This window comes from Babylonia areolata, chromosome 18 (assembly GCF_041734735.1).
Source record: "Babylonia areolata isolate BAREFJ2019XMU chromosome 18, ASM4173473v1, whole genome shotgun sequence".
NCBI lineage: Eukaryota > Metazoa > Mollusca > Gastropoda > Neogastropoda > Buccinidae > Babylonia > Babylonia areolata.
This window is the reverse complement of record NC_134893.1, coordinates 54,929,654-54,955,757: the sequence shown is the minus strand read 5'-3', so window position 1 is coordinate 54,955,757 and position 26,104 is coordinate 54,929,654. Positions and strand designations below refer to the sequence as shown.

General features: G+C 41.1%; 1 protein-coding gene across 4 annotated transcripts in view; it reads right to left on the bottom strand.

The window, feature by feature from the left end:
* Window positions 1-26,104, bottom strand: part of LOC143292921 (uncharacterized) — an 80,605-nt gene that overhangs the window by 35,438 nt on the left and 19,063 nt on the right. For 3 of the 4 annotated variants that reach the window (XM_076603614.1, XM_076603617.1, XM_076603615.1), the window contains exons 5-8: window positions 13,051-13,144; window positions 9,541-10,323; window positions 6,003-6,101; window positions 3,616-3,669 (exon numbers count right to left, since the gene is read on the bottom strand). In XM_076603614.1, coding sequence (XP_076459729.1) covers window positions 3,616-3,669; window positions 6,003-6,101; window positions 9,541-10,323; window positions 13,051-13,144 — 1,030 coding nt within the window. The remainder of the gene's footprint in view (window positions 1-3,615; window positions 3,670-6,002; window positions 6,102-9,540; window positions 10,324-13,050; window positions 13,145-26,104) is intronic. The other variant, XM_076603616.1, reaches the window with a different exon arrangement.

The following is a 26,104-nucleotide window of genomic DNA, read 5'->3' as shown; positions in this document are numbered from 1 at the left end:
TGTACTTACTTAAATCATGCTTACTGAATGTCCAGTTTTCTGTTACTAAGTAAGATTATCTAAGAGATAAACATAAACATAAATGAGAGAGAGAGAGGGAAAGAGAGAGAGAGAGAGAGGAAAGAGAACAGAGCAGTTTAAGAAAACAGCTAAATTATACACAACTTTCCAGTTCACATGAAAAATATCCCAAACTTTCTCCCTTTAAATGTTTTCTGAGAATCTGAGGACTATCTTTTTCAATCAGTTGGCCTTCACAGCATTTTGATTATGTACTGTTATTCCACAAATTCAAATGAAACCAATACAAACAAATTCTGATTTTGACTGCTGTTTTGTTTTTTTGTTTTTTTTTGGGGGGGTTGTTTGTTTGTTTTTTTTTTGTTGTTGTTGTTTTTGTTTTTTGGATTATGTACTAAATTTAATTATTCTACCAATCAATACATAAGCCCGTTAAACTTCCACAAAAGGTTATTTGTTTATATATTCTAAAATATTATTTCCACATATCAGAAATAAACATATAAATTATAACAAAAATGAACACAACATCATAAACACAATGAACACACTCACACATGTATGTACAAACACACACACACACACACACACACACACCTTTCTTAAAGCTCCCTTTCTGGAGGAACCTTTCCCATTTATTCTCTCACAGACAGCATTGAATATTCCAACCAAACTGTACATTGCATGCTCAAGCAGCAGGCTTTTTGTACACCTTCACTGCAAAGGCCTGTCCTTCACAAGAGAAAGGACACACGATCTACAGGATTCATAAAAAGTTAAGGACCACTTGGGAATTTGCAAAGTTCTCTTCTTGGAGGCTTCGTGAAATGATGCTGATTTTTTTTTGGCAAACAGTGGTCTATGCAACCAATGTAATTAGCAACACTCATAACCAGAGGTGCTTTCTTGCACGCACACTTCAATTTTAAACAATGAAAAACCACAGCTATCATTAATAGACCAACGAGTAGCTGTCAATTACTGTCCGCAACATTGATTTTTCAAACGCGTGGTGATCAAGGTGAACATGTACCTGAAGCAGTCATTGTGTATTCAATGAGAGACCAGTGGTAGACCACCCATCTCTTGGTATTTCTGAACACTGCGTGAAAACAAACCTGCTTTTATGAAGAGTTGCTTCATTTTTATGTACCCTGTATATAATGTTCAGCCTGAGGCACAGCCTGACAGTGCTGTATTGTATTGTATAGAATGGTATGGTACTTTACTGTATTATACTGCATTGTATTGTATTGTTTGGCAATGTACTGGACTGGATAACTTTTTTGGTCACAACAGATTTCTCTCTCTGAAATCTGGGCTGCTCTTTGCAGGGAAAGCGTGTTGCCACGGTGCAACGCCAAACTTTTCTTCCCTTCTTGCCTGTATAGTGTATCCAAATGTATTTGTTTTTAATAAACTATCAAAACGGGTTTTTTATTTAAATTAAAAATTATTATTTTTTTAATTTTTTTACAGAATTTTGTCAGGGACAACCCTTTTGATGCCATGGGTTCCTTCACATGCGCTAAATGCATGATGCGCATGGGACATCAGTTTTTCCGTGTCATCTGAATGACTATGTCACCACCACCACTCAAGGCCTAGTGAATGGGAAGAAAAATCTGACAAGTATGGGATTCAGTCAGATTCTCTCGCTTCCTAGGCAGACACATTACCACATTTTCCATTGTACCAAAACAAGGTCCAACCATAACACAAAATAAACAAAACAAACAAACAAAAAAGATACTAGATAGGGATATTGCTCTTCTTAGGACAACTATAAGAAAAAAATGGTGTTGGACTTGATGTTTCATCTACAAAGAGTTCAGAGAATGCAAAACAGCTTCATTTATTCAGAATCACACTCACCCTCTAACCCCATCCCTGCTCCCTGTATGAGAGTGTGTGTGGGGGTGGGGGTGTGGGGGTGGGGGGTGGGGGGTAGAGGTGGTAAAGTATGTTTTCGCAAACCCCCTCTTTGCACTGTTTGCCTTGCACCGATTTCTTGTAAATTAGCTACTTACATAAACATGTATGTTTCAAGGCAGAAGCTATGCTGGGTGGTAAGAGCCCTTCCTGCCTGCAGATGACATGAATGATATATTATATACTGTCACTTCGTGTCACATTTAATCTCTTTCTTTATGTGGCTCTGAAACCTGACACCTACACAGTATTTCAGCTGTGGGAGGAAAAGATAAAAATCACAGGTTTGGCAGTATATCTTTCTTGGCAACCCTGCATTATTATTCTGCTTTTACACTGTGCACCTCAGCTGTGTTAAGTAAATCCATGTATCTGGTTACATAAATCATAATATAGGTGAAAACAGTTGAGTAATGGCTCTCTGGGTTTACTTGAATAAGGTAAATCAAAGACGTAATTTTTTTTTAACTAAAAAAGAACAAACAAAAAAACAAAGATAACAACAACAACAGAAAACCAGGATATATTCTTCCTCTTCCTTTTGTGCTTCTCAAATCACAACAAGTTTGAAAACACATGCACACACTTGCTTGCTTGACATTCACACTGACAGCCACTCACTCCTCCCTCCACACACACACACACACACACACACTCACAATATTATTCATAATGAAAAGACACCAAATTACAGAACAAAAATCCACTCTCTCTCTCTCTCTCTCTCTCTCTCTCTCTCTCTCTCTCTCTCTCTGTCACACGCACTCACTTAAGTGTTATATGATATGATATGATTTTCATTCACAACAGTAAGATACTGATATCTATATGGCACTTCTGTTCAATCAGAGACATGACTGAAGTGCTTTATAAACAGATGTCCACAACTGGCTGCCAACCTGGACAGAACCAGCTGACAACCCTGTCACTGGCTTCATCCCTCTTTCCCCTCTGCCTCCTCTCCTACTCCTCCAATACCACAAATTCTCCTATCTATGTAAAGAGTCTGTGTTCACTGTGTCTACAGTGTTCCCCCTTTTTGCTGTGAACATACTGCTGAGTGTTCTAATCGGTCAGGGGTCTCACAGCCACAATCACAATAAGAACAACATTATCATCTCAGTAAGAGACATTAACCTGATACTGTAGCTGTGTCACTGTTGTCATCCTTGTCACACTAGACACTAAATCCCATACATCCACTTAAAATGCAATGCTTTTTGGCGTGAAACAAGACACCTTTCAAAAAAACAAAAACAAAAACAAAACAAACAAAGAAGCCTAAAAATTCATTCCAACAATTCGGCCACTTTCAAGAGCCATCTCCTTTTTTTTTTATGTTATTGTTGAATAAACCTTGTTTGTCCCAAACATAAATGCATCAAATGTTAGATAAGGCAGACAGAGAAAAAGAAATGGAACAAAATCAAAGAAAAGATTTTATTCAATAGAGACATACACTGATACAAAGACAATGACAATGACAAATATTTTAATTGTGAAGGCCATCGACCCATGCACAAATCTACACACATAGCCACACACACACACACACACACACACACACACACACACACTTCACATACACTGATACAGAGAAACAGAGAGAGATATTCAGACAGACATACAGAAAGAGAAAGACAGACCTGTAGATCTACTCACCCGATCAGACTGGCCCTGCTTGATAAGCCACCCTTTTTTCAGATATGTGAGATCCTGCAGCCAAACGACAAGCACACAATGATGGTCTGACAATATTACCGTCAACATAAACTGTCACTTCAGAGGCGCTGAACGTGACTGCGTAGTATCCAACAACCTTATCAAAATCACCAGCAGACCAATAACAATATTAATAATACTACTGATAACAAAAATTCAAAAAGAAATTAAATGAGTAATAAATAGGTAAATAAATAATACAAAATAAAATAAAAAGTTAAACAGTCAAAGCATTCTATGTTCAAACCCCGCAAGAAACAAACTTTTACAAAGAACATACAGATGACGTAGTGAAAGAGATGAGTGGTTTGAGAAAAGGGGCAGGGTGGTAAAACATACAAATCTTTGAAAAATATGGCACTTATCGCATATCTGCTCCCACCTATTCTCATATATATGCATGCAGTTTTAACATACAACACATGTTGTGAGCAACCTTTGCAAGCAAGGTCTACCTTTCATGTGCTGTACATATGCAACCACCTTTGCTTGGGAATTTGAAAGAATCTGTTCCACTTCTGCATTATGTGCTGGGTATTGAATGAATAAAAATTGGTTTTGTAGGGGTTTTTTGGGGTTTTTTTTTAGATGATGGGAATCTAAAATCACACAAACATGTGGATACATTTTTTTCTTCCAGATTTTATCACCAGATAAAACAAACAAACAAACAAACAAACAAAACCTCAATGATCATTTCTCACCAGACCAAAACAAACTTGCCTTTCAAAAGTTTCTCTTTCATTTTGGCATCATACACATGCACTATATGTGTCTTATTCTTTGGGCTTATATACATGAGTACTGCACAAAATGGAAGTAGAGCTATCAATGGCACAGCAGACAAGAAAACAATGACAAAGACAACAGAAACAAAAATGTTCACTGGGATTTCTAACAGTTTTTATGAAAAAAAAAAGAAAAACAGAACAGAACCACTGTTAACAGCAGCCATTTTCAAGAGTAAACACAGACATGGCCACACGCTGGTGATAAATAAAAGGTGAAAATTCTTCAGATGCTGTGGACAAATGTGGAGCAATGTGCACAATGCAGGGCCCTGGTGACGCACTGGGAAAAGAGGACTGGTGTATTTACACTGCACAAACAGTGAGGGTAGAGGGGGGGAAGACACAGGCAGAGGGGACATTACATGTGGGGAGGAGGAAGATAACGCTGATGACCAGCTCCAAATAAGCAGTCTCCGGGACAGGCAACAAGGATAAACGCAATAATACGAACAGCTGAGTATTATGATCTGGTTATTCACAGCAGTGTCCAAACATAAAGGGGAGAAAATATATTCCAAAAAGAAAACCGCAGTATCCTAAATAACAAAGTCAATGAAAATAATAAAACCCAGTTATGCTGCAGTCTTGTTTTGACACATGCTGTGTACTCTGTTCAAACAGAAAAAAGTGCAACCAAAGCAAATAAATGAAAAAATAAATAAAATGAAATGAAATAAAATAAAAAACATGTACACAAATACAACTGAAAACGTTTCTTTTTACAACAGATTGAAATTAGTTACCTGTACACTTTCTATTGTAAAACAGGCATGTCAGCCAAACACTCATGCACTAAGCGAAATCAAAATCTGTTTGTTAAACTGTTACAGAAACAATGTACTTTGTTAAACATAATATGTTAAGTAACTTATTTTCAAATATATATATCTCAATGGCAAGTTCAACATATTACAATTTTTTTGTTTTTTCTGGCCACAACATCTATAATCTGAACTTTTAACTTACTGATTCACACACACACACACACACACACACACACACAGCATGATTCATTAAACTGTTAGAGTGATAAAATAAATTTTGGTTTCCATCTCTCTTTCTACCCCTTTACTTTTCATGTCTGTCAGTTTTGTTTTCAATTCTATGTATTTTCTTATTGTTATCATGACATTATTAGAAGTATCATTATCATTTGACAACTAACTCTGTATTAGCATTGTTGTGTCATCAATGCCATCATTATCATTTGACAACTAACCCTGTTATTCTCCTTGTATCATAAACACCATCATTCGACAGTTAAGTCTGTTATCATCATTGTTGTATCAATCAATAATAGTATCATTATAATTCGACAACCAACTCTTTATCATCGTTGTCATGATAACATGAAATGACAAATTCTATAATTATCGTTTCACAACAAACATTATATCAAACTGAAGCTATTACTTCTGACTTTAGCAAATCTGTCTGTCCTTCAGATTTCAACTATACATAGCAGAGGACCCCCAATACACCCACCCACCCACACAAGGCCTGGGAAGGCAGGCTGCACACAGCAGGAATACTTGCCTCATATTTGCTGGATGGAGAAGAAGCCTCAGGATTAGCCGAAGCAGAAGAGGAGGGGTGGGCTCTATTAGAAGCACTTATTTCCGAACTTCGTGCCATCTAAACCATACACAACACAAAAGAATTTTGAACTGTTATCTTTGTTCATCTTCTAGGGGGTGTTGAGGGTGTGGGAGAGAAGAAGGTGGTTGAGCACAGATTGTTACCACTTCCATCATTCAATGAAGGGCAAGATTTTGTGTTTCTTAACTGATTAATTTTGAACTTGACTGCTTGTTTTTACATGAAGAAAAAGAGAATAATTCATATATTATTCAACAAGTGTCTGAAAAGAACCTCACAAGTGAACTGATAGATATAAAAGCTTGATGCACACACACACACACAAACTCACACACACAGCTATTTATATATATATACAAATACATGCAAAAGCTATCAAAATAAAACCTGGGTGAAGTGGAACCAAACTCAAAACAAAAGCATGCTTTTCCACCATTTACACAAAAAACAAACCAAAAAAAAGCAACCATTTTTTACACAGCCCCAGACAGACTCATCTGACAGCTAAACCTAAAACAAAGATGGCATTTGTCAAATCAACCATCATATAATGTCTCCATTGTGAATGTTATTTTGTAACCTGCTCCGCATGTCAGGACTGGGCTGGATGCCAGAAAAGCACATGGAATCATCACTGACAACTTGCTCTCACTTACGTTCTCTGTCTCCCACCCACACACTTATTCTTTTCCTCACCCATGGGCACACAGGCACACTCGCACACACATATACAATTGCCTACACACACACACACACACACACACACACACACACACACACACACACACACACACACAGAGCTAACCTAAGTAACTGGATCATTTGACTGATGCAGTGTTATTTCATTCAGTGATTTTGTTTAGGAAAATGACATGATTTTAAGAATAATGAAATGCTCTGATCCTCACTCTAGTTCTAATGCACACACACACACACACACACACACACACAAACATGCCAACACATGTACACAAGCATGCATGCATTCATGCACATTGGCAGACTTCACACAGAATAAAAGTAAACACTTGAAACACACTTCTGAAGCAATCACATAACTCAAGGCTGCAAAATTTCATAATATAACTGAAATAATAATACAAAAAATGATATTTGCAACCTAATCAAAAGGCAGCATCAATCAATCAACCACACAAATAATACAGGCTAACAAAAGGGAAGAGAAGAAAGTGAAAGCAAGGGAAATTTATACTGGGATACAACCATGTACACTGTTGGGAATCACCAAAGCAACATAAATGACAATAAACACATTTCCTAAAACCAATAAATCCTAAATCAACCAACTAGGACTGATAACAAGAATGGACACTCAAACAAATGAAATGAACATGTATCATTGATGAAACACTGTCTTTGATTTGTTTCAACATACAAGAAAAGAAAATACTTGTTTCATGTGCTAAAATACAAAGATTCAAGACTACTGGTTTCTACCTGTATATATGTGCACTCACAGACAGACAGAGAAAGAGAATGTATCTGAGTATGTATACATGCTTACAAATATGCTTATATATATATATATATATATATATATATATATATATATATATATATATATATATATATATATTTGAATATGCTCAAGTGTTTGCGTGCATGCGTGCACACGTGTGTGTGACTGAAACATATAAAATCAACATTCACAGAAACACTGGAGAAAAAGGGAAAAATTCTTAGAAATGAAAAGATGCCAGACGCAACGAAAAGATAACACCATGAACCACCACTAACACCCCTGCAAACCTACACCTTTTGATTTTTAAATCACCAGATGTGGTATCTCATGTCAATTTTATCCAAGTCCAACAAAGAGGGTTCTCTACCCAAAGAAAAACAGTTTCAAAAAAGAACTGAGCTGCTTAAGCAGCTGAGCTGAGATTACCAAATTACATTTTTCACTTTTAACAGCAGGCCCTAAGAGTGGGAGAGTCTCTCATAAGTTTCCTTTTATCCAAGGTGCTTAATCTTAAAGCAGATTTAGTACAGAGCTGCTTGAGACAGCTGAGTCCATACTATCAAATTACATATTTTTTTTTTACTTTCAACAGCAGACTCAAAGTGAGACCCTCTCATAATTTCCCTTTTATCCAAAGTACTTAATCCTACGCCAACATGTTCATGAATCACCAGACTTCTATTCAGTTCATCATGACGCTGCCCCCACGTTCTATTTTTCCACCAGCCATTTTCTGGGGGGACAGTAAATTTTTGAAACTTCCACTTTCATTCTGCCTTTGCTGCCCCATCTCTTGTCAAACTCTAAACAAAACATCATATCTAACCTTTCCTGCTACTGTTGTTGTCCCAGTCTCCATGGTTCTGTACACAACAACTCAGCACGTCTGTTGTTGGAAGTGTTGTTAGTGTATGAAAGATGTACACTAGCAACACAACCATGACAAAAACTCCTGAATGATGCTGTTATGTATGCCAACACACATAGTACAGTCCTAGCGTGTCTGGTTTAATCTGTGTGTGAGTGAGTGGGGAGAGGAGGGAGGAGAGAGAGAGGGTAGGGATGAGGCTCACAGGATGACAGGCAGGCAGGGAGGAATGCAGGGGGTGGGGGTGTTGACTGATAGCAGACAGACAGGTAAGGGTTACAGGGACACAAAGGTCATTTTCATGAAGGAAATCTCAACAAGCACACATGGCTTTGGTTTTGACTTTCTCTCTCAACTCCCAGCACTTTTCTCTAGTTTGCTATCTCTCTCCTTACATTCCTTTCTTCCCACTTCTTTCATGTTCTTTTCCCCCATGTTTTTCTTCCATTTAACTAGCATGTAATAATGAGCTGTTCAGAGTGACACATATGACAACACTGAAATGAGAAAGAAGTGTGTGTGAACATGCATGTCTCTGTGTGTGTTGAGTGTTCTGTCTGTTCCATAAAATAATAAACATCATAATGAAAAGAAAAAATCACTATGACTATCACTATCAACAAACAATAAGAGGAAAGAATGAACATAGGAAAAGACAGAAACAGCAAAAGGAAACAGTAATCACACAGACACAAATAACACACCACACACAATTTTTCCCAAAACGCACAACAAACAAGACACATTTTGTGAGTTTACCAACAGTAAATAAACTTCTTTTTCTTAATAAAGTTGTACCTTATCTTATAACCCAAGCAAAGTCACACCCTTTTGACATTCACACACACAGGGGACAAACACAACAGAAAAAAATGTCATCACTCAATGGACAACATAACAAACAAGATTAAAAACATCATCACTTAGTGGACAACACAAGAGACAAAAAAACCATCATTCAGTTGACAACACAACAGACAAAAAACAACAAAAAAAACAAACATCAACACTCAGTGGAAAACACAACAGACAATTAACGTCATCACTCAATGGACAATACAACAGTCAAAAAACATCATCACACAGTGGACAACACAACAGACAATAAACACCACCACCTCTACCTTGAGCTCATCTGTCTCGTTGCTGTCAGTCTCGTCAGCGCTCATGCTCTGCGACAGATCATCAGCCTCAGGTCGCGCTGCCAGAGCACTGCCCACAGATGCTGTACGGCGATCCACACTCTCCAGACTCCCCCCAGACTCCCTCGGAAGTGTCAGCATGGTGGGGAACTCCTTCAGGCTGGCCGACCTTTCTCTGTTATGCCGCCGGTCTCGCAGTGCCCCCCCACCTGATCTGCCCCCACCCAGCTGCGACCGCTCCTCAAAGGAACCTCGCCGGGTGGCGGAGTTGTTCGAGGAGGTGGAGGAGATGGAGGAAGAGGAGTTGAAGAGGGAGGGGTGGGCGGCGGGAGCGGTCAGGAGGGGGGTGGTGGGGTGGACACGCGAGGGCCACGAGGTGCGGGGGATGGTGAAGTAGGGGTTGGTGGAGAAGCCCCCTCCGACCCCACCCCCACCCCCGCCCGCCTTGCTCCGCCCCCCAGCCCCCACACCACCGGTGAGGACGTCCAGACCATCCCCAGAGCAGCTGAGGAAGCGAGAGGAGGCGAGGGACTGGGCCAGGTCCCTGTCCTGGGTGGAGAGGTCGTGAAGGGAGGAGCTCTTGCGCATGCCCTCCTGGTAGTTCTTGTCGTACTTGTGCTTCAGGCTGCGCACGCCCTTGAACGTTGCATAGGCTGGCGTCAGGTCACCCCCCTTGCCCCCACCACCTGATGGCCGGACCTTCTCCACCTCGAAACGCCCCTGCGTCGTTTGCTCCTTGTTGGTGCTCCCTTCATCCTGGGCAGGCTGAACACAGGACAATGCATGGGGACTGTTAAAAATCATTGTCAAGGTCATTTGGGGACAGTGGAAGGGTTTTTTGGCCCCAAAACACATTCTGTTGCTATTCTGACAAAAATAGTTGTCTGGTTTTTGAGCAAGTTTTTTTCATTGTTTGCTTCCTTCACATTTCACTTTGGAAGTCCCTGTTTTTTGGTCTTTTATTTCCCTCTGTGTATAAATAATGTGTGACAATCAAGCAAGGTGTACAAAGGTTATAAACAAGAGATCTATAACAAGAAATATAATTCATCATACAAATGTACAAAACAAGGAAAAAATCTATGAAGAAGAAACACAACTGAGGTCAGCAAAGCATCAGTTAAAAGCGAACTTTTTGGCATCAACTGAAGAGTTCACAAATCAGGATCACTCTAAATGACATTACCACTGTATGATTTACAATCCAGATTCTAATTTAAGTTTTAATCTGATTACTGGAACCACACGACTGTGTCAGTATGTGTGTGTGTGTGTGAGAGAGAGAGTGTGTGTGTTGAGTAGAGATAGGAAGGACACACGTGGTCTATGTGCATGTGCCTGCAAATACATGCAGTGTGTGTGACAGCTCAACATGAACTGGTATCCATGTTTCCGCATGTACTGTTGCCTGTGTGCATGATACCCATGTAGCATTAATGCATGTATGCCTTTAGATGTGTATGTGGTGTACAAAAATCATTTGTGTCCATCAGCACAGAGGCATCAATGACAACACACACACACACACACACACACACACACACACACACACACAAACTGATACCTCTACCAAATCACTGACACAAATGTGTAAGCAGGAAAATGCCAGAATAGTAGCGCTGGTGGTTGTATCATGTTAATCTAACTGATGACCTCAGCTCATATCACTATAATCTGGTATGTAAGATATCACAATCACAATATCAATCTTTGAACCATTGATGATTAGTTTATAAATATCATTATTAACACCTGATGTTCAGATTCTTGTGGCACTACACTGCATTATCAACTGGGAACTGCAAATGCTTCAGAAACATAATGTGGAGGCTGATAACAGGTGGGGGATATGAAAATCTGACTCAGGTTCTTAGCCTCTGATGTGACAACAACCATTCTTGTGAATCCCTTGACTGCTGCTGACGAGTATGTTCATCAGTCGAGAGCTGTTGCCTTAGATATGATTCAGGTTACAGGTCAGGATGTCAGTCACCGTTATTCATTAGACTCTTCCTATGGGAATTGCACTACTTTTGTTCAGCAAAATCAGTTACACCACATACAAATCTGCACAACGAATTCATGCCACATTTCGTAAAGGTTCAGCAGCCAATGGGTTAATGTAAGCCAAGCAAATGCATGGTATTGTAGTGAGTGATGTATGAACGCAGTCCTTCCACCCTTCTTTTCTCCTGTTGTGCAGCTAACAGTATGGGACCTAAAGGGAAACAACCAGTTAGTATTTTGGTCACTCACACACTGTGCTGGTCTCTTATTTTGTCAGTTAATCTCCCCTCTCTCTCTGTTTATTTATCACCAAATGCCTCGTATTCATTGGAAAAGGAATGTGGTGAATTATATGAATCATAGAGAATATCCAATCCCACTGCATGTGCATTTAAACCCTGTCATTTAGGTGTATGCCCCCACAACAACAAGAAGCAGGAAAAAAGAGTGCATGTACACGCATGTTCACAAGTGCAGTAGTGTGTGAGTGTGGGTGTGTGGTATGTCTGTACATGTGCGTATGCAAGAGTGAGCATGAGTGCACCTGTGTTTGTGCATGAGCATGTGCCTGTTACTTGCATTCGTGCGTCAATGTGAACTTGCACATGGGTGACTATTTTCCAAAGGAATTTGTGTCAGCCCTATGTTTACCATCAAGCGGTCTCTATTTCCCTTCGAATCTGTGGTGCAATGGAACAACCTGCCTCTGTTCCTGATGGAGATCTGATATGGAGATCATCATCTCATGAACAGAGCACAACACATCACACAGTTTGTGTAGCTTTATTTTATTTGATGTTTCTTCAAGAGAGAGACAGAGACAGAGAGACAGACAGAGAGAAAGAGAGAGAGAAAGACAGCGAGAGAGAGAGAGAGACAGTGTGTGTACATGCTTGCACATGCATGTGTCATACATTGTGTGTGTGTGTGTGTGTGTGTGTGTGTGTGTGTGTGTTATACATTGCTTTTCTTTGTAACATTAGGTAATACTATTTTGTTCCATAACATGATTCTTTCAAATTAAATGGCAAAATATCTTTTTCCTGACTTTATTCACTGATAACATTCTGCTTTGTAGACTGAGTTAGAACTTAATCAAACATAATAATATATATTTCTACTGAGTGCTTCAATGAATGTATTTTTTATAAAGCACAGAGGAAGAAACATGATGCAAAAATCAATTATGTATATTTAAAAAAAATCAATATTGACTGAACTCCACAGAAATTCACAGAACCACACAGAAGAAATCTGACTCACAGTTTGGTGATGGATAAAAATCGTTATATAATTCAACATGTCTGACAAAGCTTCAACGACTAATGTAATATTAATTATTATTATTACCATCAACATCATTATATAAATAACAACAACAAAATAAATTATTATAAATTATAAAATAACGATACATTATAATGATAATAATTTCATTATCATTTAAAGAAACATAAACAGATGATTTGTTCTGTTCCAACCCACCTGCACGTTTTCCTTATTGCTGATGAAATTGGGTTTCCGCCGTGTCTTGATCGATTTGAGTCTGTTGGGGAATTCTATCAGCACATCATGCCACCTGGAACAAACAAACAAACAAACAAAAATAAATTTAAAAAATACTGAAGCTCTAAAGACAATAACAAAACACTGCACATCTCTGGTGCTCTGAAGACAATAACAAAACACTGCACATCTCTGGCGCTCTGAAGACAATAACAAAACACTTCACATCTCTGGTGCTCTGAAGACAATAACAAAACACTGCACATCTCAGGTGCTCTAAAGACAATAACAAAACACTGCACATCTCAGGTGCTCTAAAGACAATAACAAAACACTGCACATCTCAGGTGCTGTAAAGACAATAACAAAACACTGCACATCTCTGGTGCTCTGAAGACAATAACAAAACACTGCACATCTCTGGTGCTGTAAAGACAATAACAAAACACTGCACATCTCTGGTGCTCTGAAGACAATAACAAAACACTGCACATCTCTGGTGCTCTGAAGACAATAACAAAACACTGCACATCTCTGGTGCTCTGAAGACAATAACAAAACACTGCACATCTCTGGCACTCTGAAGACAATAACAAAACACTGCACATCTCAGGTGCTCTTAAGACAATAACAAAACACTGCACATCTCTGGGAAAATAAATCAACTTGGCAGCCATATAATATATATCCAATGCTTACTTTAGACTCAAACAAATGGTTCATGTGATTGTGTGTGCGAAAGCAAGAATATGGAGTCAGTTCAAATGTTTGATTTTCAGAAATTCTACAGCTTTGGTACAAGGTAAAGAACATTCAAAAAACAACTTGTCATGCCAGTATATACTGCTTATATGGGAATACATAGTATCACATGAACAGTTTGTGTTGCCTAACATATTCCTTTATTTCCCTTGTGTGTTATAATACTTTAATTTATTCTATTGTTCTTTTTTTTCTTACAATATGTTACAATTGTAAAATTATAAAATCATTAACGCTAATTTGCTTTTTAAAAAAATTATCTTAAAAAGTGCACACACACACACACACACACACACACACACACACACACACACACACTGCACACTGCACACAGAAGAGCAATATGTATATCATGCTCTTGTTCAACCAAAACAATTTTTTCCAGCGGATCTTACATGACTGAGTCAGGGGTGGTGTCAAAGGGGTGGAGGGTGCAGAATAAAGCAAAAGAAGGCTGAGGAAAACTTGGAGGCTTGTTTTGCTGACAGCAGAGTGACAAACACTTGTCACAACCCCAAAGCTTCATTCACAATGGGCAATGTGCTGACTTTGTGCCATTCACACATACATATACTCTCACACACATGCATTTATAATACACGCACATAAAAAGAAGAAGAACAGAGGTTAGCAAGCAAAGTGAAAAAGTGGAAAGACTGGCTGTGTGACACAATGAGATGACAACACAATAAAAGACAGGAAGATGACAAAAAATAATAGTGTGAGCCCTTGGCACAGACTGACAGAGTGAGGGGGAGAGTGACAGGGAGGGTAGAGTCCTTCCTGGCACTGCTCCCAAAATATGTGTGTGTGTGTGTGTGTGTGTGTGTGTGTGTGTGTGTGTGTGTGTGTGCAGAATGCAAAATGTGCCAACATCCAAATGTGAAGAACCACACTTCTAAGATCCACCATGCACAAATGATCTCAAAAAAGAAATTCCCAACAACATCACCCCCCCACCCATAACCCCTTTTCTCTTGTCTTTCTCTCCCCAATCAAACCAAACTGTCCACCCCCCACCCCACCCCCACACACACATTCCCCCACCTACACACACACTCACCCCTCCCTAAACACCTCTCTACCCCCAAACTAAACAGCACCCTCCTCCCTCTCCAAATTACACCCCTCCCCACTCCCCTCATTTTCCAAACCTAGCCCATAACACCCCCCTCCCTTCAATTTGACCAAAACATGTATGCATTAGAAGCAATCATTCAGACCCCAAGGCCCATTACCCACAAGCATTACCCATGACTATGTAGCTGCTTGAATGCACAGCCTGCACACATTATGCACGCATGAAATGGCTGCCTATTGACGGCCCCCTGCCACATACAAACATGTATACATGTATGGCCGACCAACTTCTGAAAGACTAGGCACACCCTCTCAAACCTCATTCAAAATGAAAACATTTCTTTCAGCCCCAACCCTTCCAATCCCTGGCTTGATTCATGAATCAAGAACGAGTTCTAAGTGTCAAAGCCTGTATGGTGAATATAAAAACAAACTGGCACAAAAAAAAGAAAAAACAAACACACACACACACACACACAAAAACAACCTACAATGAAAAAAAGGAGTCTCACACAAACCCACACATACATGCACAGGTGCATGGTTTAACATTTGTCTTAACACAAAATTTCCTTTTATTAGGTTTAATGTTGGTGCAATGCTTCCTGTCAGAATGCCAATGCAAAAAACAAAACAAAACAAACAAAAAAAGGAATAAATACATAAGAATGCAGGTGGGGTTTGCATGAGACTGAATACAAACTAAAGACACACCTGTAATACCTGGCATTGCTTTTTGAGCAGAGGCATTGAACTGAGCAATAATGTAAGTGTGGGAAGGAGGGGGTTCCGGATGGAACAGACATATCATTAAGTGAACACCTGGAAAAACTGAATACCATGACAGCAAAGTAAATGAATATAATATACACATATATAAACACACACACAAACAAACACACACACACACATATATATACCAGTTTCCACTCATACTAAATCTTTCAACTAATCAACTGCTCTGTTAGCTTGCCAGGTGAGAAGCTCTTCTTAGGTTGTGGTTTTGGGGTTTTTTGGGGGAAAGAAAGTGTGTATGTCTGTGCTGACACCAATAGTAGCTGCTCTTTCTTACTTGTGTCTCTTATTTCTTCCTCATAATAAACACGCAAAGCATACATTTAGGCATCATTTTGAAAAAAAATTGATGTTTCAATTCCCAAACAAAATGTTCAGTTCTTAACACAAAAACATACACAACAGACAACAACAGTGACACTCACAGGCACATGCACAAACACTCAAAGCATATACACAAATATGAAAACACAAACACATTCACAAACACACACACACTCTCTCTCTCTCTCTCTCACAGTCTCTTATCTCTTTCACACACACACACACACACACACACACACACACACACACACAGAATATTACATGAACCAACAAAATACAGGGTAACAATCAACAAGGCATCTCATCAGATGACAAAGAAAAGCACAAACTGAACTGACAACATGCTACAGCAATGTACATGTAATATATAACATGCATTTCCAGAGAGTCTACAAAAAAAACACCAAAAAAACCCTTCACTTTCTCCCCAACAAATTCACCAGGCAGCAGTGGGAGACTAATCTCAGCTCAGTTAAAACCCTGTCAGTCGTTTCAGGCACACAGGAGGGCTGGACAAGTCACAGAGCTGTCCCAAATTACACACAAATTTTCACACACACACACACATACACACACACACACACACACACCCTTTTCACTGTATCAGTATCAGTAGCTCAAGTAGGCGTTGCTGCGTTCGGTCAAATCCATATACGCTACACCAGATCTGCCAAGCAGATGCCTGACCACCAGCGTAACCCAACGCGTTTAGTCAGGCCTTGAGAAAAAAAAAAGAAAAAAAAAAAGGTTTTTTTTTTTTAAATAAAATAAAATAACAAAAATTATCAGTGTATGTCCCTTTAATGATAAAATTTACTGGGTTAACAAGATAAATAATGTGCATTTCACTATATCATTCCAGCCAACTTTAAGTCATTGAGCACTGATTCCTTTCATTAAAAGGGTTTCCACATTTCTACTTAGTGCAAGAGCACTGGTTCCTTTCATTAAAAGGGTTTCCACATTTCTACTTAATACACAAAACACAAGCAAACGGAAATAATTTCCTGCAGTGTCCACATGTGTCAATTTGGAGGAAAAAACGGATCAATGTTGATATATTTTCTGCAGTTTTCTGCATCAATGTGACAGGGAAGCCTGCCAAGGCTGTAAACTCTCTAGGGCTGAATGGATTAAATGTAAAAACATAAATCTCTTTGCTGTTGTTGCTGCTGCATTATTTGTGTTCATATTTTACCCCATCCCATATATATGCCACTGCCCTCACCCCTACTCCCCATCTCGCTCTCTATGGTCTGCTTAACATCCACTGTTTCAACGTTCCCATATTCAAACACACCACAATCAGATGCAGGTCTTTCTCTGTCTCCCACTTTCACTTCATCAGGTCCCTGCACTCAGCTCTTTCACACCTGGCCTTAAAGCCTACTTCTTTCCAAAACACCATACCCTCCCCTTTTCCATCCATAGTTTGTCTGGCCTTCTATCTACATTGTAACATGTATCAATATAATAAGTTCTGTCTTTCATTCCTTTGTTTCAGAGTTATCTTTGTATGTGAAAGTAGGGTGTGAAAGCACTTTCATTAATTTGTTTCTGTACATGATTTAACACTATATAAATAAATTTATCATCATTACTATTATTCAACAATTCAACAATTGTAGCCTATCCCATCACTCCCTTGATGTTCAGGTTTTCCTCTGCTACTCACCCATCCACCCACCCCTAGCTGTCAGCTTCTTCCTCGCATATTCAAAGTCACTCCCAACTTTCACTTTGTCCACTCCAGGTCCTGGCAATTAACAGGGAATTATCAGTGTTTGTGCTGCTAGTCATCTCTTCTGATGCTTTATTGATTTTTTTTGTTTTTGTTTTTGTTTGTTTGTTTATATTTCTAAAGATAGTTGACTTTGCTCACCTAAAAGCATAACATGTGATACTGCAGTATGAAAATAATACAAATGATTAAATCAGTACATAAAACAAAATGAATCTCTTCTCTTCCTCTCCCTCTCTCTGCTACCACACCCCATCTCTTTCTGTTCTTTCTTTCCTTGCCTCCCCCTCTATCCCCTCTCTCACTTTTGTTTCACTATCCCTATTCAGTAAGAACCAAGCGGTTTACAAATTACTACTATTTGTCTTTCCTCTGTCTTCCTCTACATTCTGTTTTCTCTTATCTTCTCTTTCCTTTTGATTCAACTTATCCCCTTTAGTTCTTTTCTTTCATTGTAGGGCAGATGTGGTGCAGTGCAAGTGGATGAGTCCTCATGCTTTGACACCACCTTGAAATTGAAACTTCCTGTTCTCAACAACAAGGTGTGAACTCATCTCTATCACTCCCACCTGCCCCAGAGCCAACAGGCCCTACACTGAATCACTGGTCCCAAGGACACCTGTATCATGGGTCTCCCTGCCAACTTTAACAAAACTGATCTCCTTTTAGAAATTAAAAAAAAATAGGCCCCCATTAACACCCCCCAAAAATCAAAACATCACTTTACAGCCATTACAAATGGCTAACATTACGACAATGCTGGCAAGAGACTGAAACCTGCAATTACAGCACTACCCTGAGATCAGCAGATGCAATTACCGCAGGTTTTCTTTTGTTTTTGTGTGTGTGTTTTTTTTAAGACAAACAGACACATGGCCAAGGACAGTCAGTTGTTCACTAAAACCACCACAGACGTCGATACCTGTCGTACAGACAATATTTATTTATTATGTCATTATTTAGTCAAAAAGGCAAAAGGGGTTCTACCCACTCATCACCCACCCACCAACCCTCCACCCCACACCCCCAAAAAAATGTTTCCAGTCACCAGCTGCGAAGTTTCTGTTCTGGATAAGCACCCAGGCATACCTGTCATCCATGCGATACTAATAGCAGCTAATGGGAATGTGGGGGTTGGGGTGAGGGTGGCAGTTAGGGGGTCAGATGGAAGGAGGAGAGGAGAAGGGGGGGATGGGGGGTGGGGGCTTTCAATGGCTTGGTAAAACCTTGCCGAAGTCACACACAGGTCGACAACTTGGAGCACAAAAAGGAGTCTACCCCACATATCATAATGGAGCCTACCCCTGTTAAGTCTTAACCCCCACCCCCCACCCCCAACCCCCACCCCCTCCCCGCCATCGCCCCTTCACTGACTACCCTCTCTCCCTCCTCTTCTGTGTTGGTAACGTTTTGGGGGAGGATACTTACAGAGGGGGAGGGGGGGAGGGAAGGAGGGGGAGAGCTGTGAAAGAGGATGGAGTGCAAACTCTTCAACTGTTCAACTCTCAAGGACGTCAGGTGATAGTTCTGTCCACATTGGTATCAAAAATTCCTCTGATGCCTATGGTGCGGGTACATGATACATTTACACAATAATCACTGTATCATACTCCCTTGCTTAGCTCTGTTTAGTTGTGTGTGTGTGTGTGTGTGTGTGTGTGTTGTTTCCTCTTTTGTAAGGTGTGTGGCTGAGTCAGTTAGGTACTGGACTTCATGATCCAGTGTTCAGTTAGGTGCTGGACTTCTGATCCAGTGTTCACCAGTCAACCAAGTTTGAAGCCGTTTCAGCATGGTGCTGTCTCCTTGGGAAAGGTGCTTTGCTCTGATTTTCCTCACTCCACCCAAGTGTGAACTGGGTAACTTAACTTCATTTCAGTTGGGGATGATTAAAATGACCGGAAAGAACTGGACCCTGCCTTCCTGTGCCGAGCCCCAGACACAGTGATTGTGTATTCACTGCCCCTCGCCCTAAATGACTATGAGAAATCCTCCCTCTCCACAAAGCCCCCTACACAGCCACATCAGGGTTTGTCTTTCAATCCACAGGGGCTGAGCTATCAATGTTAGGCCACCAGCAGGCCACACATATCAGGAGGGCCTGCATTCCTGCTGAAATTTTAGGGGGATTGGGGGAAGGAAGAGGGCGTTCCTGTTCTGATTCAACATATGTAGGAAACCAACTAATAAGCCCACTATTGATAACAATAAATGCTAAACTGCAGTGACAGAATGAGTCAACTCCATTCCTCCCTCTAATCTCTTACTCTCTAACGAATAAATGAGTGGATGTGGCACTTGTGTATATATATATAAAGCTATCACTGATCTCTGTGTGTGTGTATGTGTGTGTGTGTGTGTGTGTGTGTGTGTGTGTCACACAGGCACACACAAACACACAATCACAAAGATCATTTAACTTCAAAATTTCAGCAAGTTTATTAAGCACTTTTATTCTCGCAACACACATACATGCATATGCCAATTCCCACTTCTTCCCCTCCTCCTGAAGATGGTGGAAAGCAGTAGTTGTTTTTAATGAAGAAGAGAAGAAACTACACTGTAAATAACTGTGTAATAAAACCTCTTTATATATATATATATATATATATATATATGTAATATACACACAAACACATGTATATGCATCACACACACACACACACACACACACACACACACACACACGCACACACATACACACACGCCAACAACAAAGCACTTAATAATCTGTTTGGGTCATCATGATCAAGGGACATCAACCCAGGCCCTGACAGTGACACACACACACACACACACACACACACACACACGATTCTCCACTGATAAATGGCCCACTCTCCTGACTGACCGAATAACCTTGCTTCCCTCCATTACAGGACACACGGAAAAACAACAATTTCCTGGACAAGGCTACCGAGACAAGGGCCATGCGCACACATGTGAATGATCCTGACTACACATGCAAAATCTCCATCAGCATGCAAAATCTCCATCCATCCACATCCGATCATGAAACCAAGGCTGTAAACTGCATTGTCCTTCTGTGGGAGAGGAGGTCTGGTTTCGGGCTTTAGAGGGGGTACAGTTTTGGAGCATGAACCTTCACGAAAACAATCCAGCATGATGTAATACCATGAATCCTCTTCTGATCAGATTCATCTTTTCCCTCTGCTTCTGTTTCATTCCTTCAAACAAGGATGTTAAAGTTACTTCTTCTATAGCTGTTTAACTTACTTAAAGGCAGAGATATATCAATGTTTCATGTAAAAGTTCTAACTCCAGGATACTCAACTGTTTGGAACTGACTGACCGACTGTGTGTGTGAAAGAGAGAGAGGGAGAGAGAGATATATATAGTGTGTGTGTGTGTGTGTGTGTCTGTGTGAGAAAGAGAGAGAGGGGGGCGGGGAGGGAGTGAGTGTGTGTGTGTGTATGTGTTTGTGTGTGTGTTACCTGAACGCCTGTATCAATGTGATGTGTGCGAACACGCAAACTATGGTGAATTTTCATCATTACTGCCGTTAGTATTTTACTTTTTCTTTTGTTCCACTTGGCATATTTATCATCTCCTTTTGGGAAAAGCACTTCCTCATCATTTCTTTTTTTAAACATGAAGTCATAATATGAGGGAGAGAGGAAAAGGACTTCCTATAAAGAAAAAAAGTAAGAGAGAGAGCAAGAGAGACAGAAAGGGAGGAATGGTGTGGGGGAGGGGGTCATTTTTCTCTTTGAAAAGTTGAATAGATTCTCACCACTGAAGTCCAAACTGTAGGACTATGTGAATGCTGGTGGCAGGAGGGGAGAGGGGGAGGGGGCGGGGGGCAGGAGGGGCGGGGAAGACGGGAGGAAGGCAACATCTTGTTTTTGTCTGATTATGTTCTACAGCTTGTTCTAATTTCCTGCTCCCCCCTGCCCCTCTCCATACCCACCTTACACTTGCTCCACCTTTCTGCTTCCCTCTGGCTTCTCCCCACTCTCTCACAAACACATGCATATCACACCATAGACACACGCATGTGTGCATACACACACACATACAACCACACACACCTCCCTAGCACACTGTCGCATACTTCTGGATGTACGTAAACGTGTGATTGCATACTGACAGAAATATGCACGATTAGAAAGCCATGATGATAATTTGTGGTTTTATCTTATCTAAGTTTGTGTGTGTGTGTGTGTGTGTGTGCGCGCGCGCACGCACGGATGCGTGTGTGTGTGCATGCGCGTGTGTGCGTGCCTCTGTGTGTGCATGCCTGTATGTGCACGTACATGCGCACTTGTGGATGTATGAGTTTGTGTGTGCATGTTTGTGTGTGTGTGTGTGTGTATGTGTGTGTGTTCATGTATGAATGCATATGCATCCACATGTGTATGTGTGCATATATGCAAGCATGCATGTGTGTACACGTGCATGCACTGATACACCCATGCCTTTGTGTTCAGTGGTTCATTCAGTGCAGTTGTAACCCCCCATCCCCCACTTCTGATCCTCTTCCTTATCCCATACCTCCTCCCTCCCCTCCCCTCTCCATGTCCACCTGAGGTCAAAGGGAGGTGAGGTCTGGTTCGGGCCAGTGGGCAGTACAGCTAATGGAGCACAATGAGTGGTGGACTCAAAGTGACAGCCAGTGTGAAAGGACCTTTAACAAAAATAATGTTAATACTAGTACCATTACTGCTGCTACGACTACTGCAACTGACTACTACATTCAAGATGTACGATCAACATAGAAACACTGACTGAAGCAAACGCATATATTTTCAGGTGTGGGACTTTGTGCACGAGCACACGCGCGCGCGCGCGTGTGCGTGTGTGTGTGCGCGTGCACATGCACATGCGCACACACACATATAAATGCTCATGCTGATATGTCAGACTTCCTTTTCAGCGCAGTTGCAAATCCCTCACCCCTCCTTCCTTCTTTCTTACTGCAAACCCCTCAACCCACCCCCACCCTGCCCCATTCCTTTTCACTCTTTGAAACTGTCTACCTGACGTCAAAGGGGTACCTGACAGTACAACTTATAGGGGAGGGGTGGGGTGGGGATGAGAGCTGGCCTCCTCCACACCTTTCCTCTCTCCCTCCCTTCTTCACTCTTACAGTACACACAGGACACTCCCAGCTGCTTGTATAGCCACAGGCTGACCTGAGCATGACCCAGTGTGTGTGTGTGTGTGTGTGTGTGTGTGTGTGTGCGTGCACGCACATGTGTACATATTTGAGGTGTGTGTATGAATGTGTTTTGAGGATGTTCATGGGACAAAAATTGAAAATGAGCTACAAACTAATGGATTTTGCTTACATAGGAAAACAAATACAACTGAAGGCAGAAAAGAAACCACAAAAAAATGGGTGGTGCTGTCAGTGTAGTGACACGCTCTCCCATGGAAGAACAGCCCAAATTTCACAAAGAGAAAATGTGTTGCGACAAAAAGAGTAATACAACACAATACAATACATTCCATTCAAACTGATTTCTTACCCATTTCGCTCTGGCAGGATGACTGAGGGGGGAAACTGAAGTCTGTGGGGGGTCTGTGGGGGGAACTTTTTTTTTCTTCTTCTCTCTATCTCTCTTAGAATTTTGTGGTGACGTTGAAATGAAGGGCAGTGTGTGGGTGTATGGTGTTTGTTTTAACACTGCCTAAGTTTTTGACTCTTCATGTGTTTGTGAAGAAGAAAAATGAGAGAGAAAAGTTGGGGTGAAAAACTAGAACTGGGTTAGGGGCTGTTGAGTGTAAGTGATGCTCAAAATAGATGACAGATGAAGACTGGGCAGACCTCAGTAAGTGGACAGGTACTGGCACTGGAGGGGGTGGAAATTGTTAAGACAAAGATGACTTGAGGGTTACCTGCAGCACTGAAAGCACCTGCCCCCACCTGGTTTGCTTTACCTGGGGCTCAGTCTGGCACCCTTTACTTTAGTCAATGAAGTTCTAGCCACATAAATGTCTTACCTCCACCCCTCCCCCATCTGCACCCCAGCCATTGCCTGGTTTGACTGTATACGTGGGTGCTGGTCTGGCACCAGTTTGTCAATTAACCTCAAAAACTACCTGTGTGTCTTATTTGCTGGAAGGCAAATCCCCTCATGGTTCACAGTACTATTTGCTGCTTCTTGTTAGGTTGGTGGTTGTGTGTGTGTGTGTGTGTGTGTGTGTGTGTGTGTGTGTGTGTGTGTGTGTGTGCGCGCGAGTGTGTGTGTGACTAACTTTCTATTAAAATGTCAACCTGACTTTTCACAAAAAGAATATTGCAATGTTTTACAATTACCACTAAACAGGATTAACAACAACAACAGCAACAACAACAACAACAACAACAACAAAAACAAAACAAAAAAACACCACATAACTAAGTCCCCAAGTGTCCTGAATTCAGTTTCTCTGTCTTCCCTCCTCTCTCTCTCATCATTTTTAACATACTGAGAAATTTACCTGCTTTGTGTGTCAGGACATGGTAATTCCTAGGATTTCTACCAAGGGTAATGCAAAGCTGGTGAATAAAACAACACAGGCAGACAGATACAGACAAACTGACTGAAAGAAAAACTGAGAGCGGAAGAAAGAGAGAGAGAGAGGTGGTCAACAGAAAAGGGCAGGTCAACTGTCTGAAGGCACACAATTTAAAAATCTTAATCGTTTTTGTCAGTTGTCTTAAAAATAGCAACAGGCTGTGTGTGTGTGTGTGTGTGTGTGTGTGTATGTGTGTGTGCGTGCGCGTGTGTGCATATACGTTTGTCTGTGTATCTGTGTGTCTGTGTCTGTGTGCATGCATGTGTGGGAGGGGGAGAAAGAAACTACAGAAAGTATACTCCACAATCAAATCCTTCCACACTGTGTGCAAACAAAAAGCTAAGTTATTCTTTTATGTAAACAGGATAGCTCTCAAAGCCCTTCAATCTGATGGTTCTCTGGCTTCATTGCACAGGTATTATACCACTCCTTTCCTTTGTTTTGACACATCTGAGTGGGACGTGTGTGTGTGTGTGTGTGTGTGTGTGTGTGGTGTGAGTGTGTGTGTGTGTGTGTGGTGTGAGTGTGTGTGTGTGGTGTGAGTGTGTGTGTGTGTGTGTAGTCGCATGTGTGCGTGTGCCTGCATGTGTAAAAGAGAGAGAAAGAATGTGTGTGTGTTTGCTGGAGTGTGTCTGCGTGTGCACGCATGCAGGCATCTGTGGGGTCGTGGGGGCAGAGGGGGGTTCAGGGAGAGGGGGTGGGGGACTGGAGGGAGGGGTTGGGGGTCTTTATATATTTGTGTGTGTGTGTGTATGTGAAAATCTGTGCCTTTGACTTTTTTGGCTGTGTCCCTTCCCCTAATGCCATGCAATCAGTAGCCTGAACTCTCAGGGGAAACACCACTGTTGCCCATTCAAGAAGACTGTGGCTGTCAAGCCTTGAAAAGGTCAACCCTCTCACAGCTGTCTTACAATTGCTGCATTAGCCACCGTGTTTGAAAATACTGTGGGTAAAACAGCAAACAACTGAATGTCAAACAGCTCTTTTATATATTCATGTGAACAGCAGACACACATACACAAGCGCACAGATGCACACACACACACACACACACACACACACACACACTCCCAATGGGAGGAGGTTGGAGAAACTACAAGAAGACCATATCAAATGAACTAAAGTGAGAGCCCTGGATTGAACAGGCAATGAAGCTGACACTGAATTTAAGAGGCCTGTTGGGCAAATGACTGAGTATATCAAGTGCTTCGGGTTTGGTCAATAATTCACTATCCAATGCTGCCCCTCAGATTTCCTTTCCTTCACCTCAAAATGAATTCCTTGTTGAGAGATGTTTGAGGATTCAGAGGTTTATGAATTCTTCTCCAAACCGAAAGTCTGTGCTCTGCATTCAGGAACAGCCAAACACCATCAGTTAGGTCAGATGCGAAGCACTTTCTAGAGTGTGGCATTTCTTTTGAATGTTAACTTGTGAAATCGCCAACTTAAGGTCCAAAATTATCATAATGAATGAAAATGGAAACAGGAGTGAGAACATCACGCATGCATGCAGGTGAACCCCCACCTTCCTGCCCATAAAGTCATCAAGGCCATCGTGACACTCCTGTCATCCTTCAGCTTGCATAATGCACCTCCTTCCCAACAGCTAAGCCATACATCACCCCAAACCCCCACACCTGTGTCCAGAACAGACACACACACACTGAGTAAGGGATCCATACAAAAGGCCACCAGTACTGACCCTGCACTTGTACAGAAAGAAAAAGGGCAGGGGGAGCTGGGGGAGTGTGTGTGTGTGAGGGGAAGGGTGTGTGTAGGGGGGGTGTGGGGGGTGGGGTCAGACAAGAC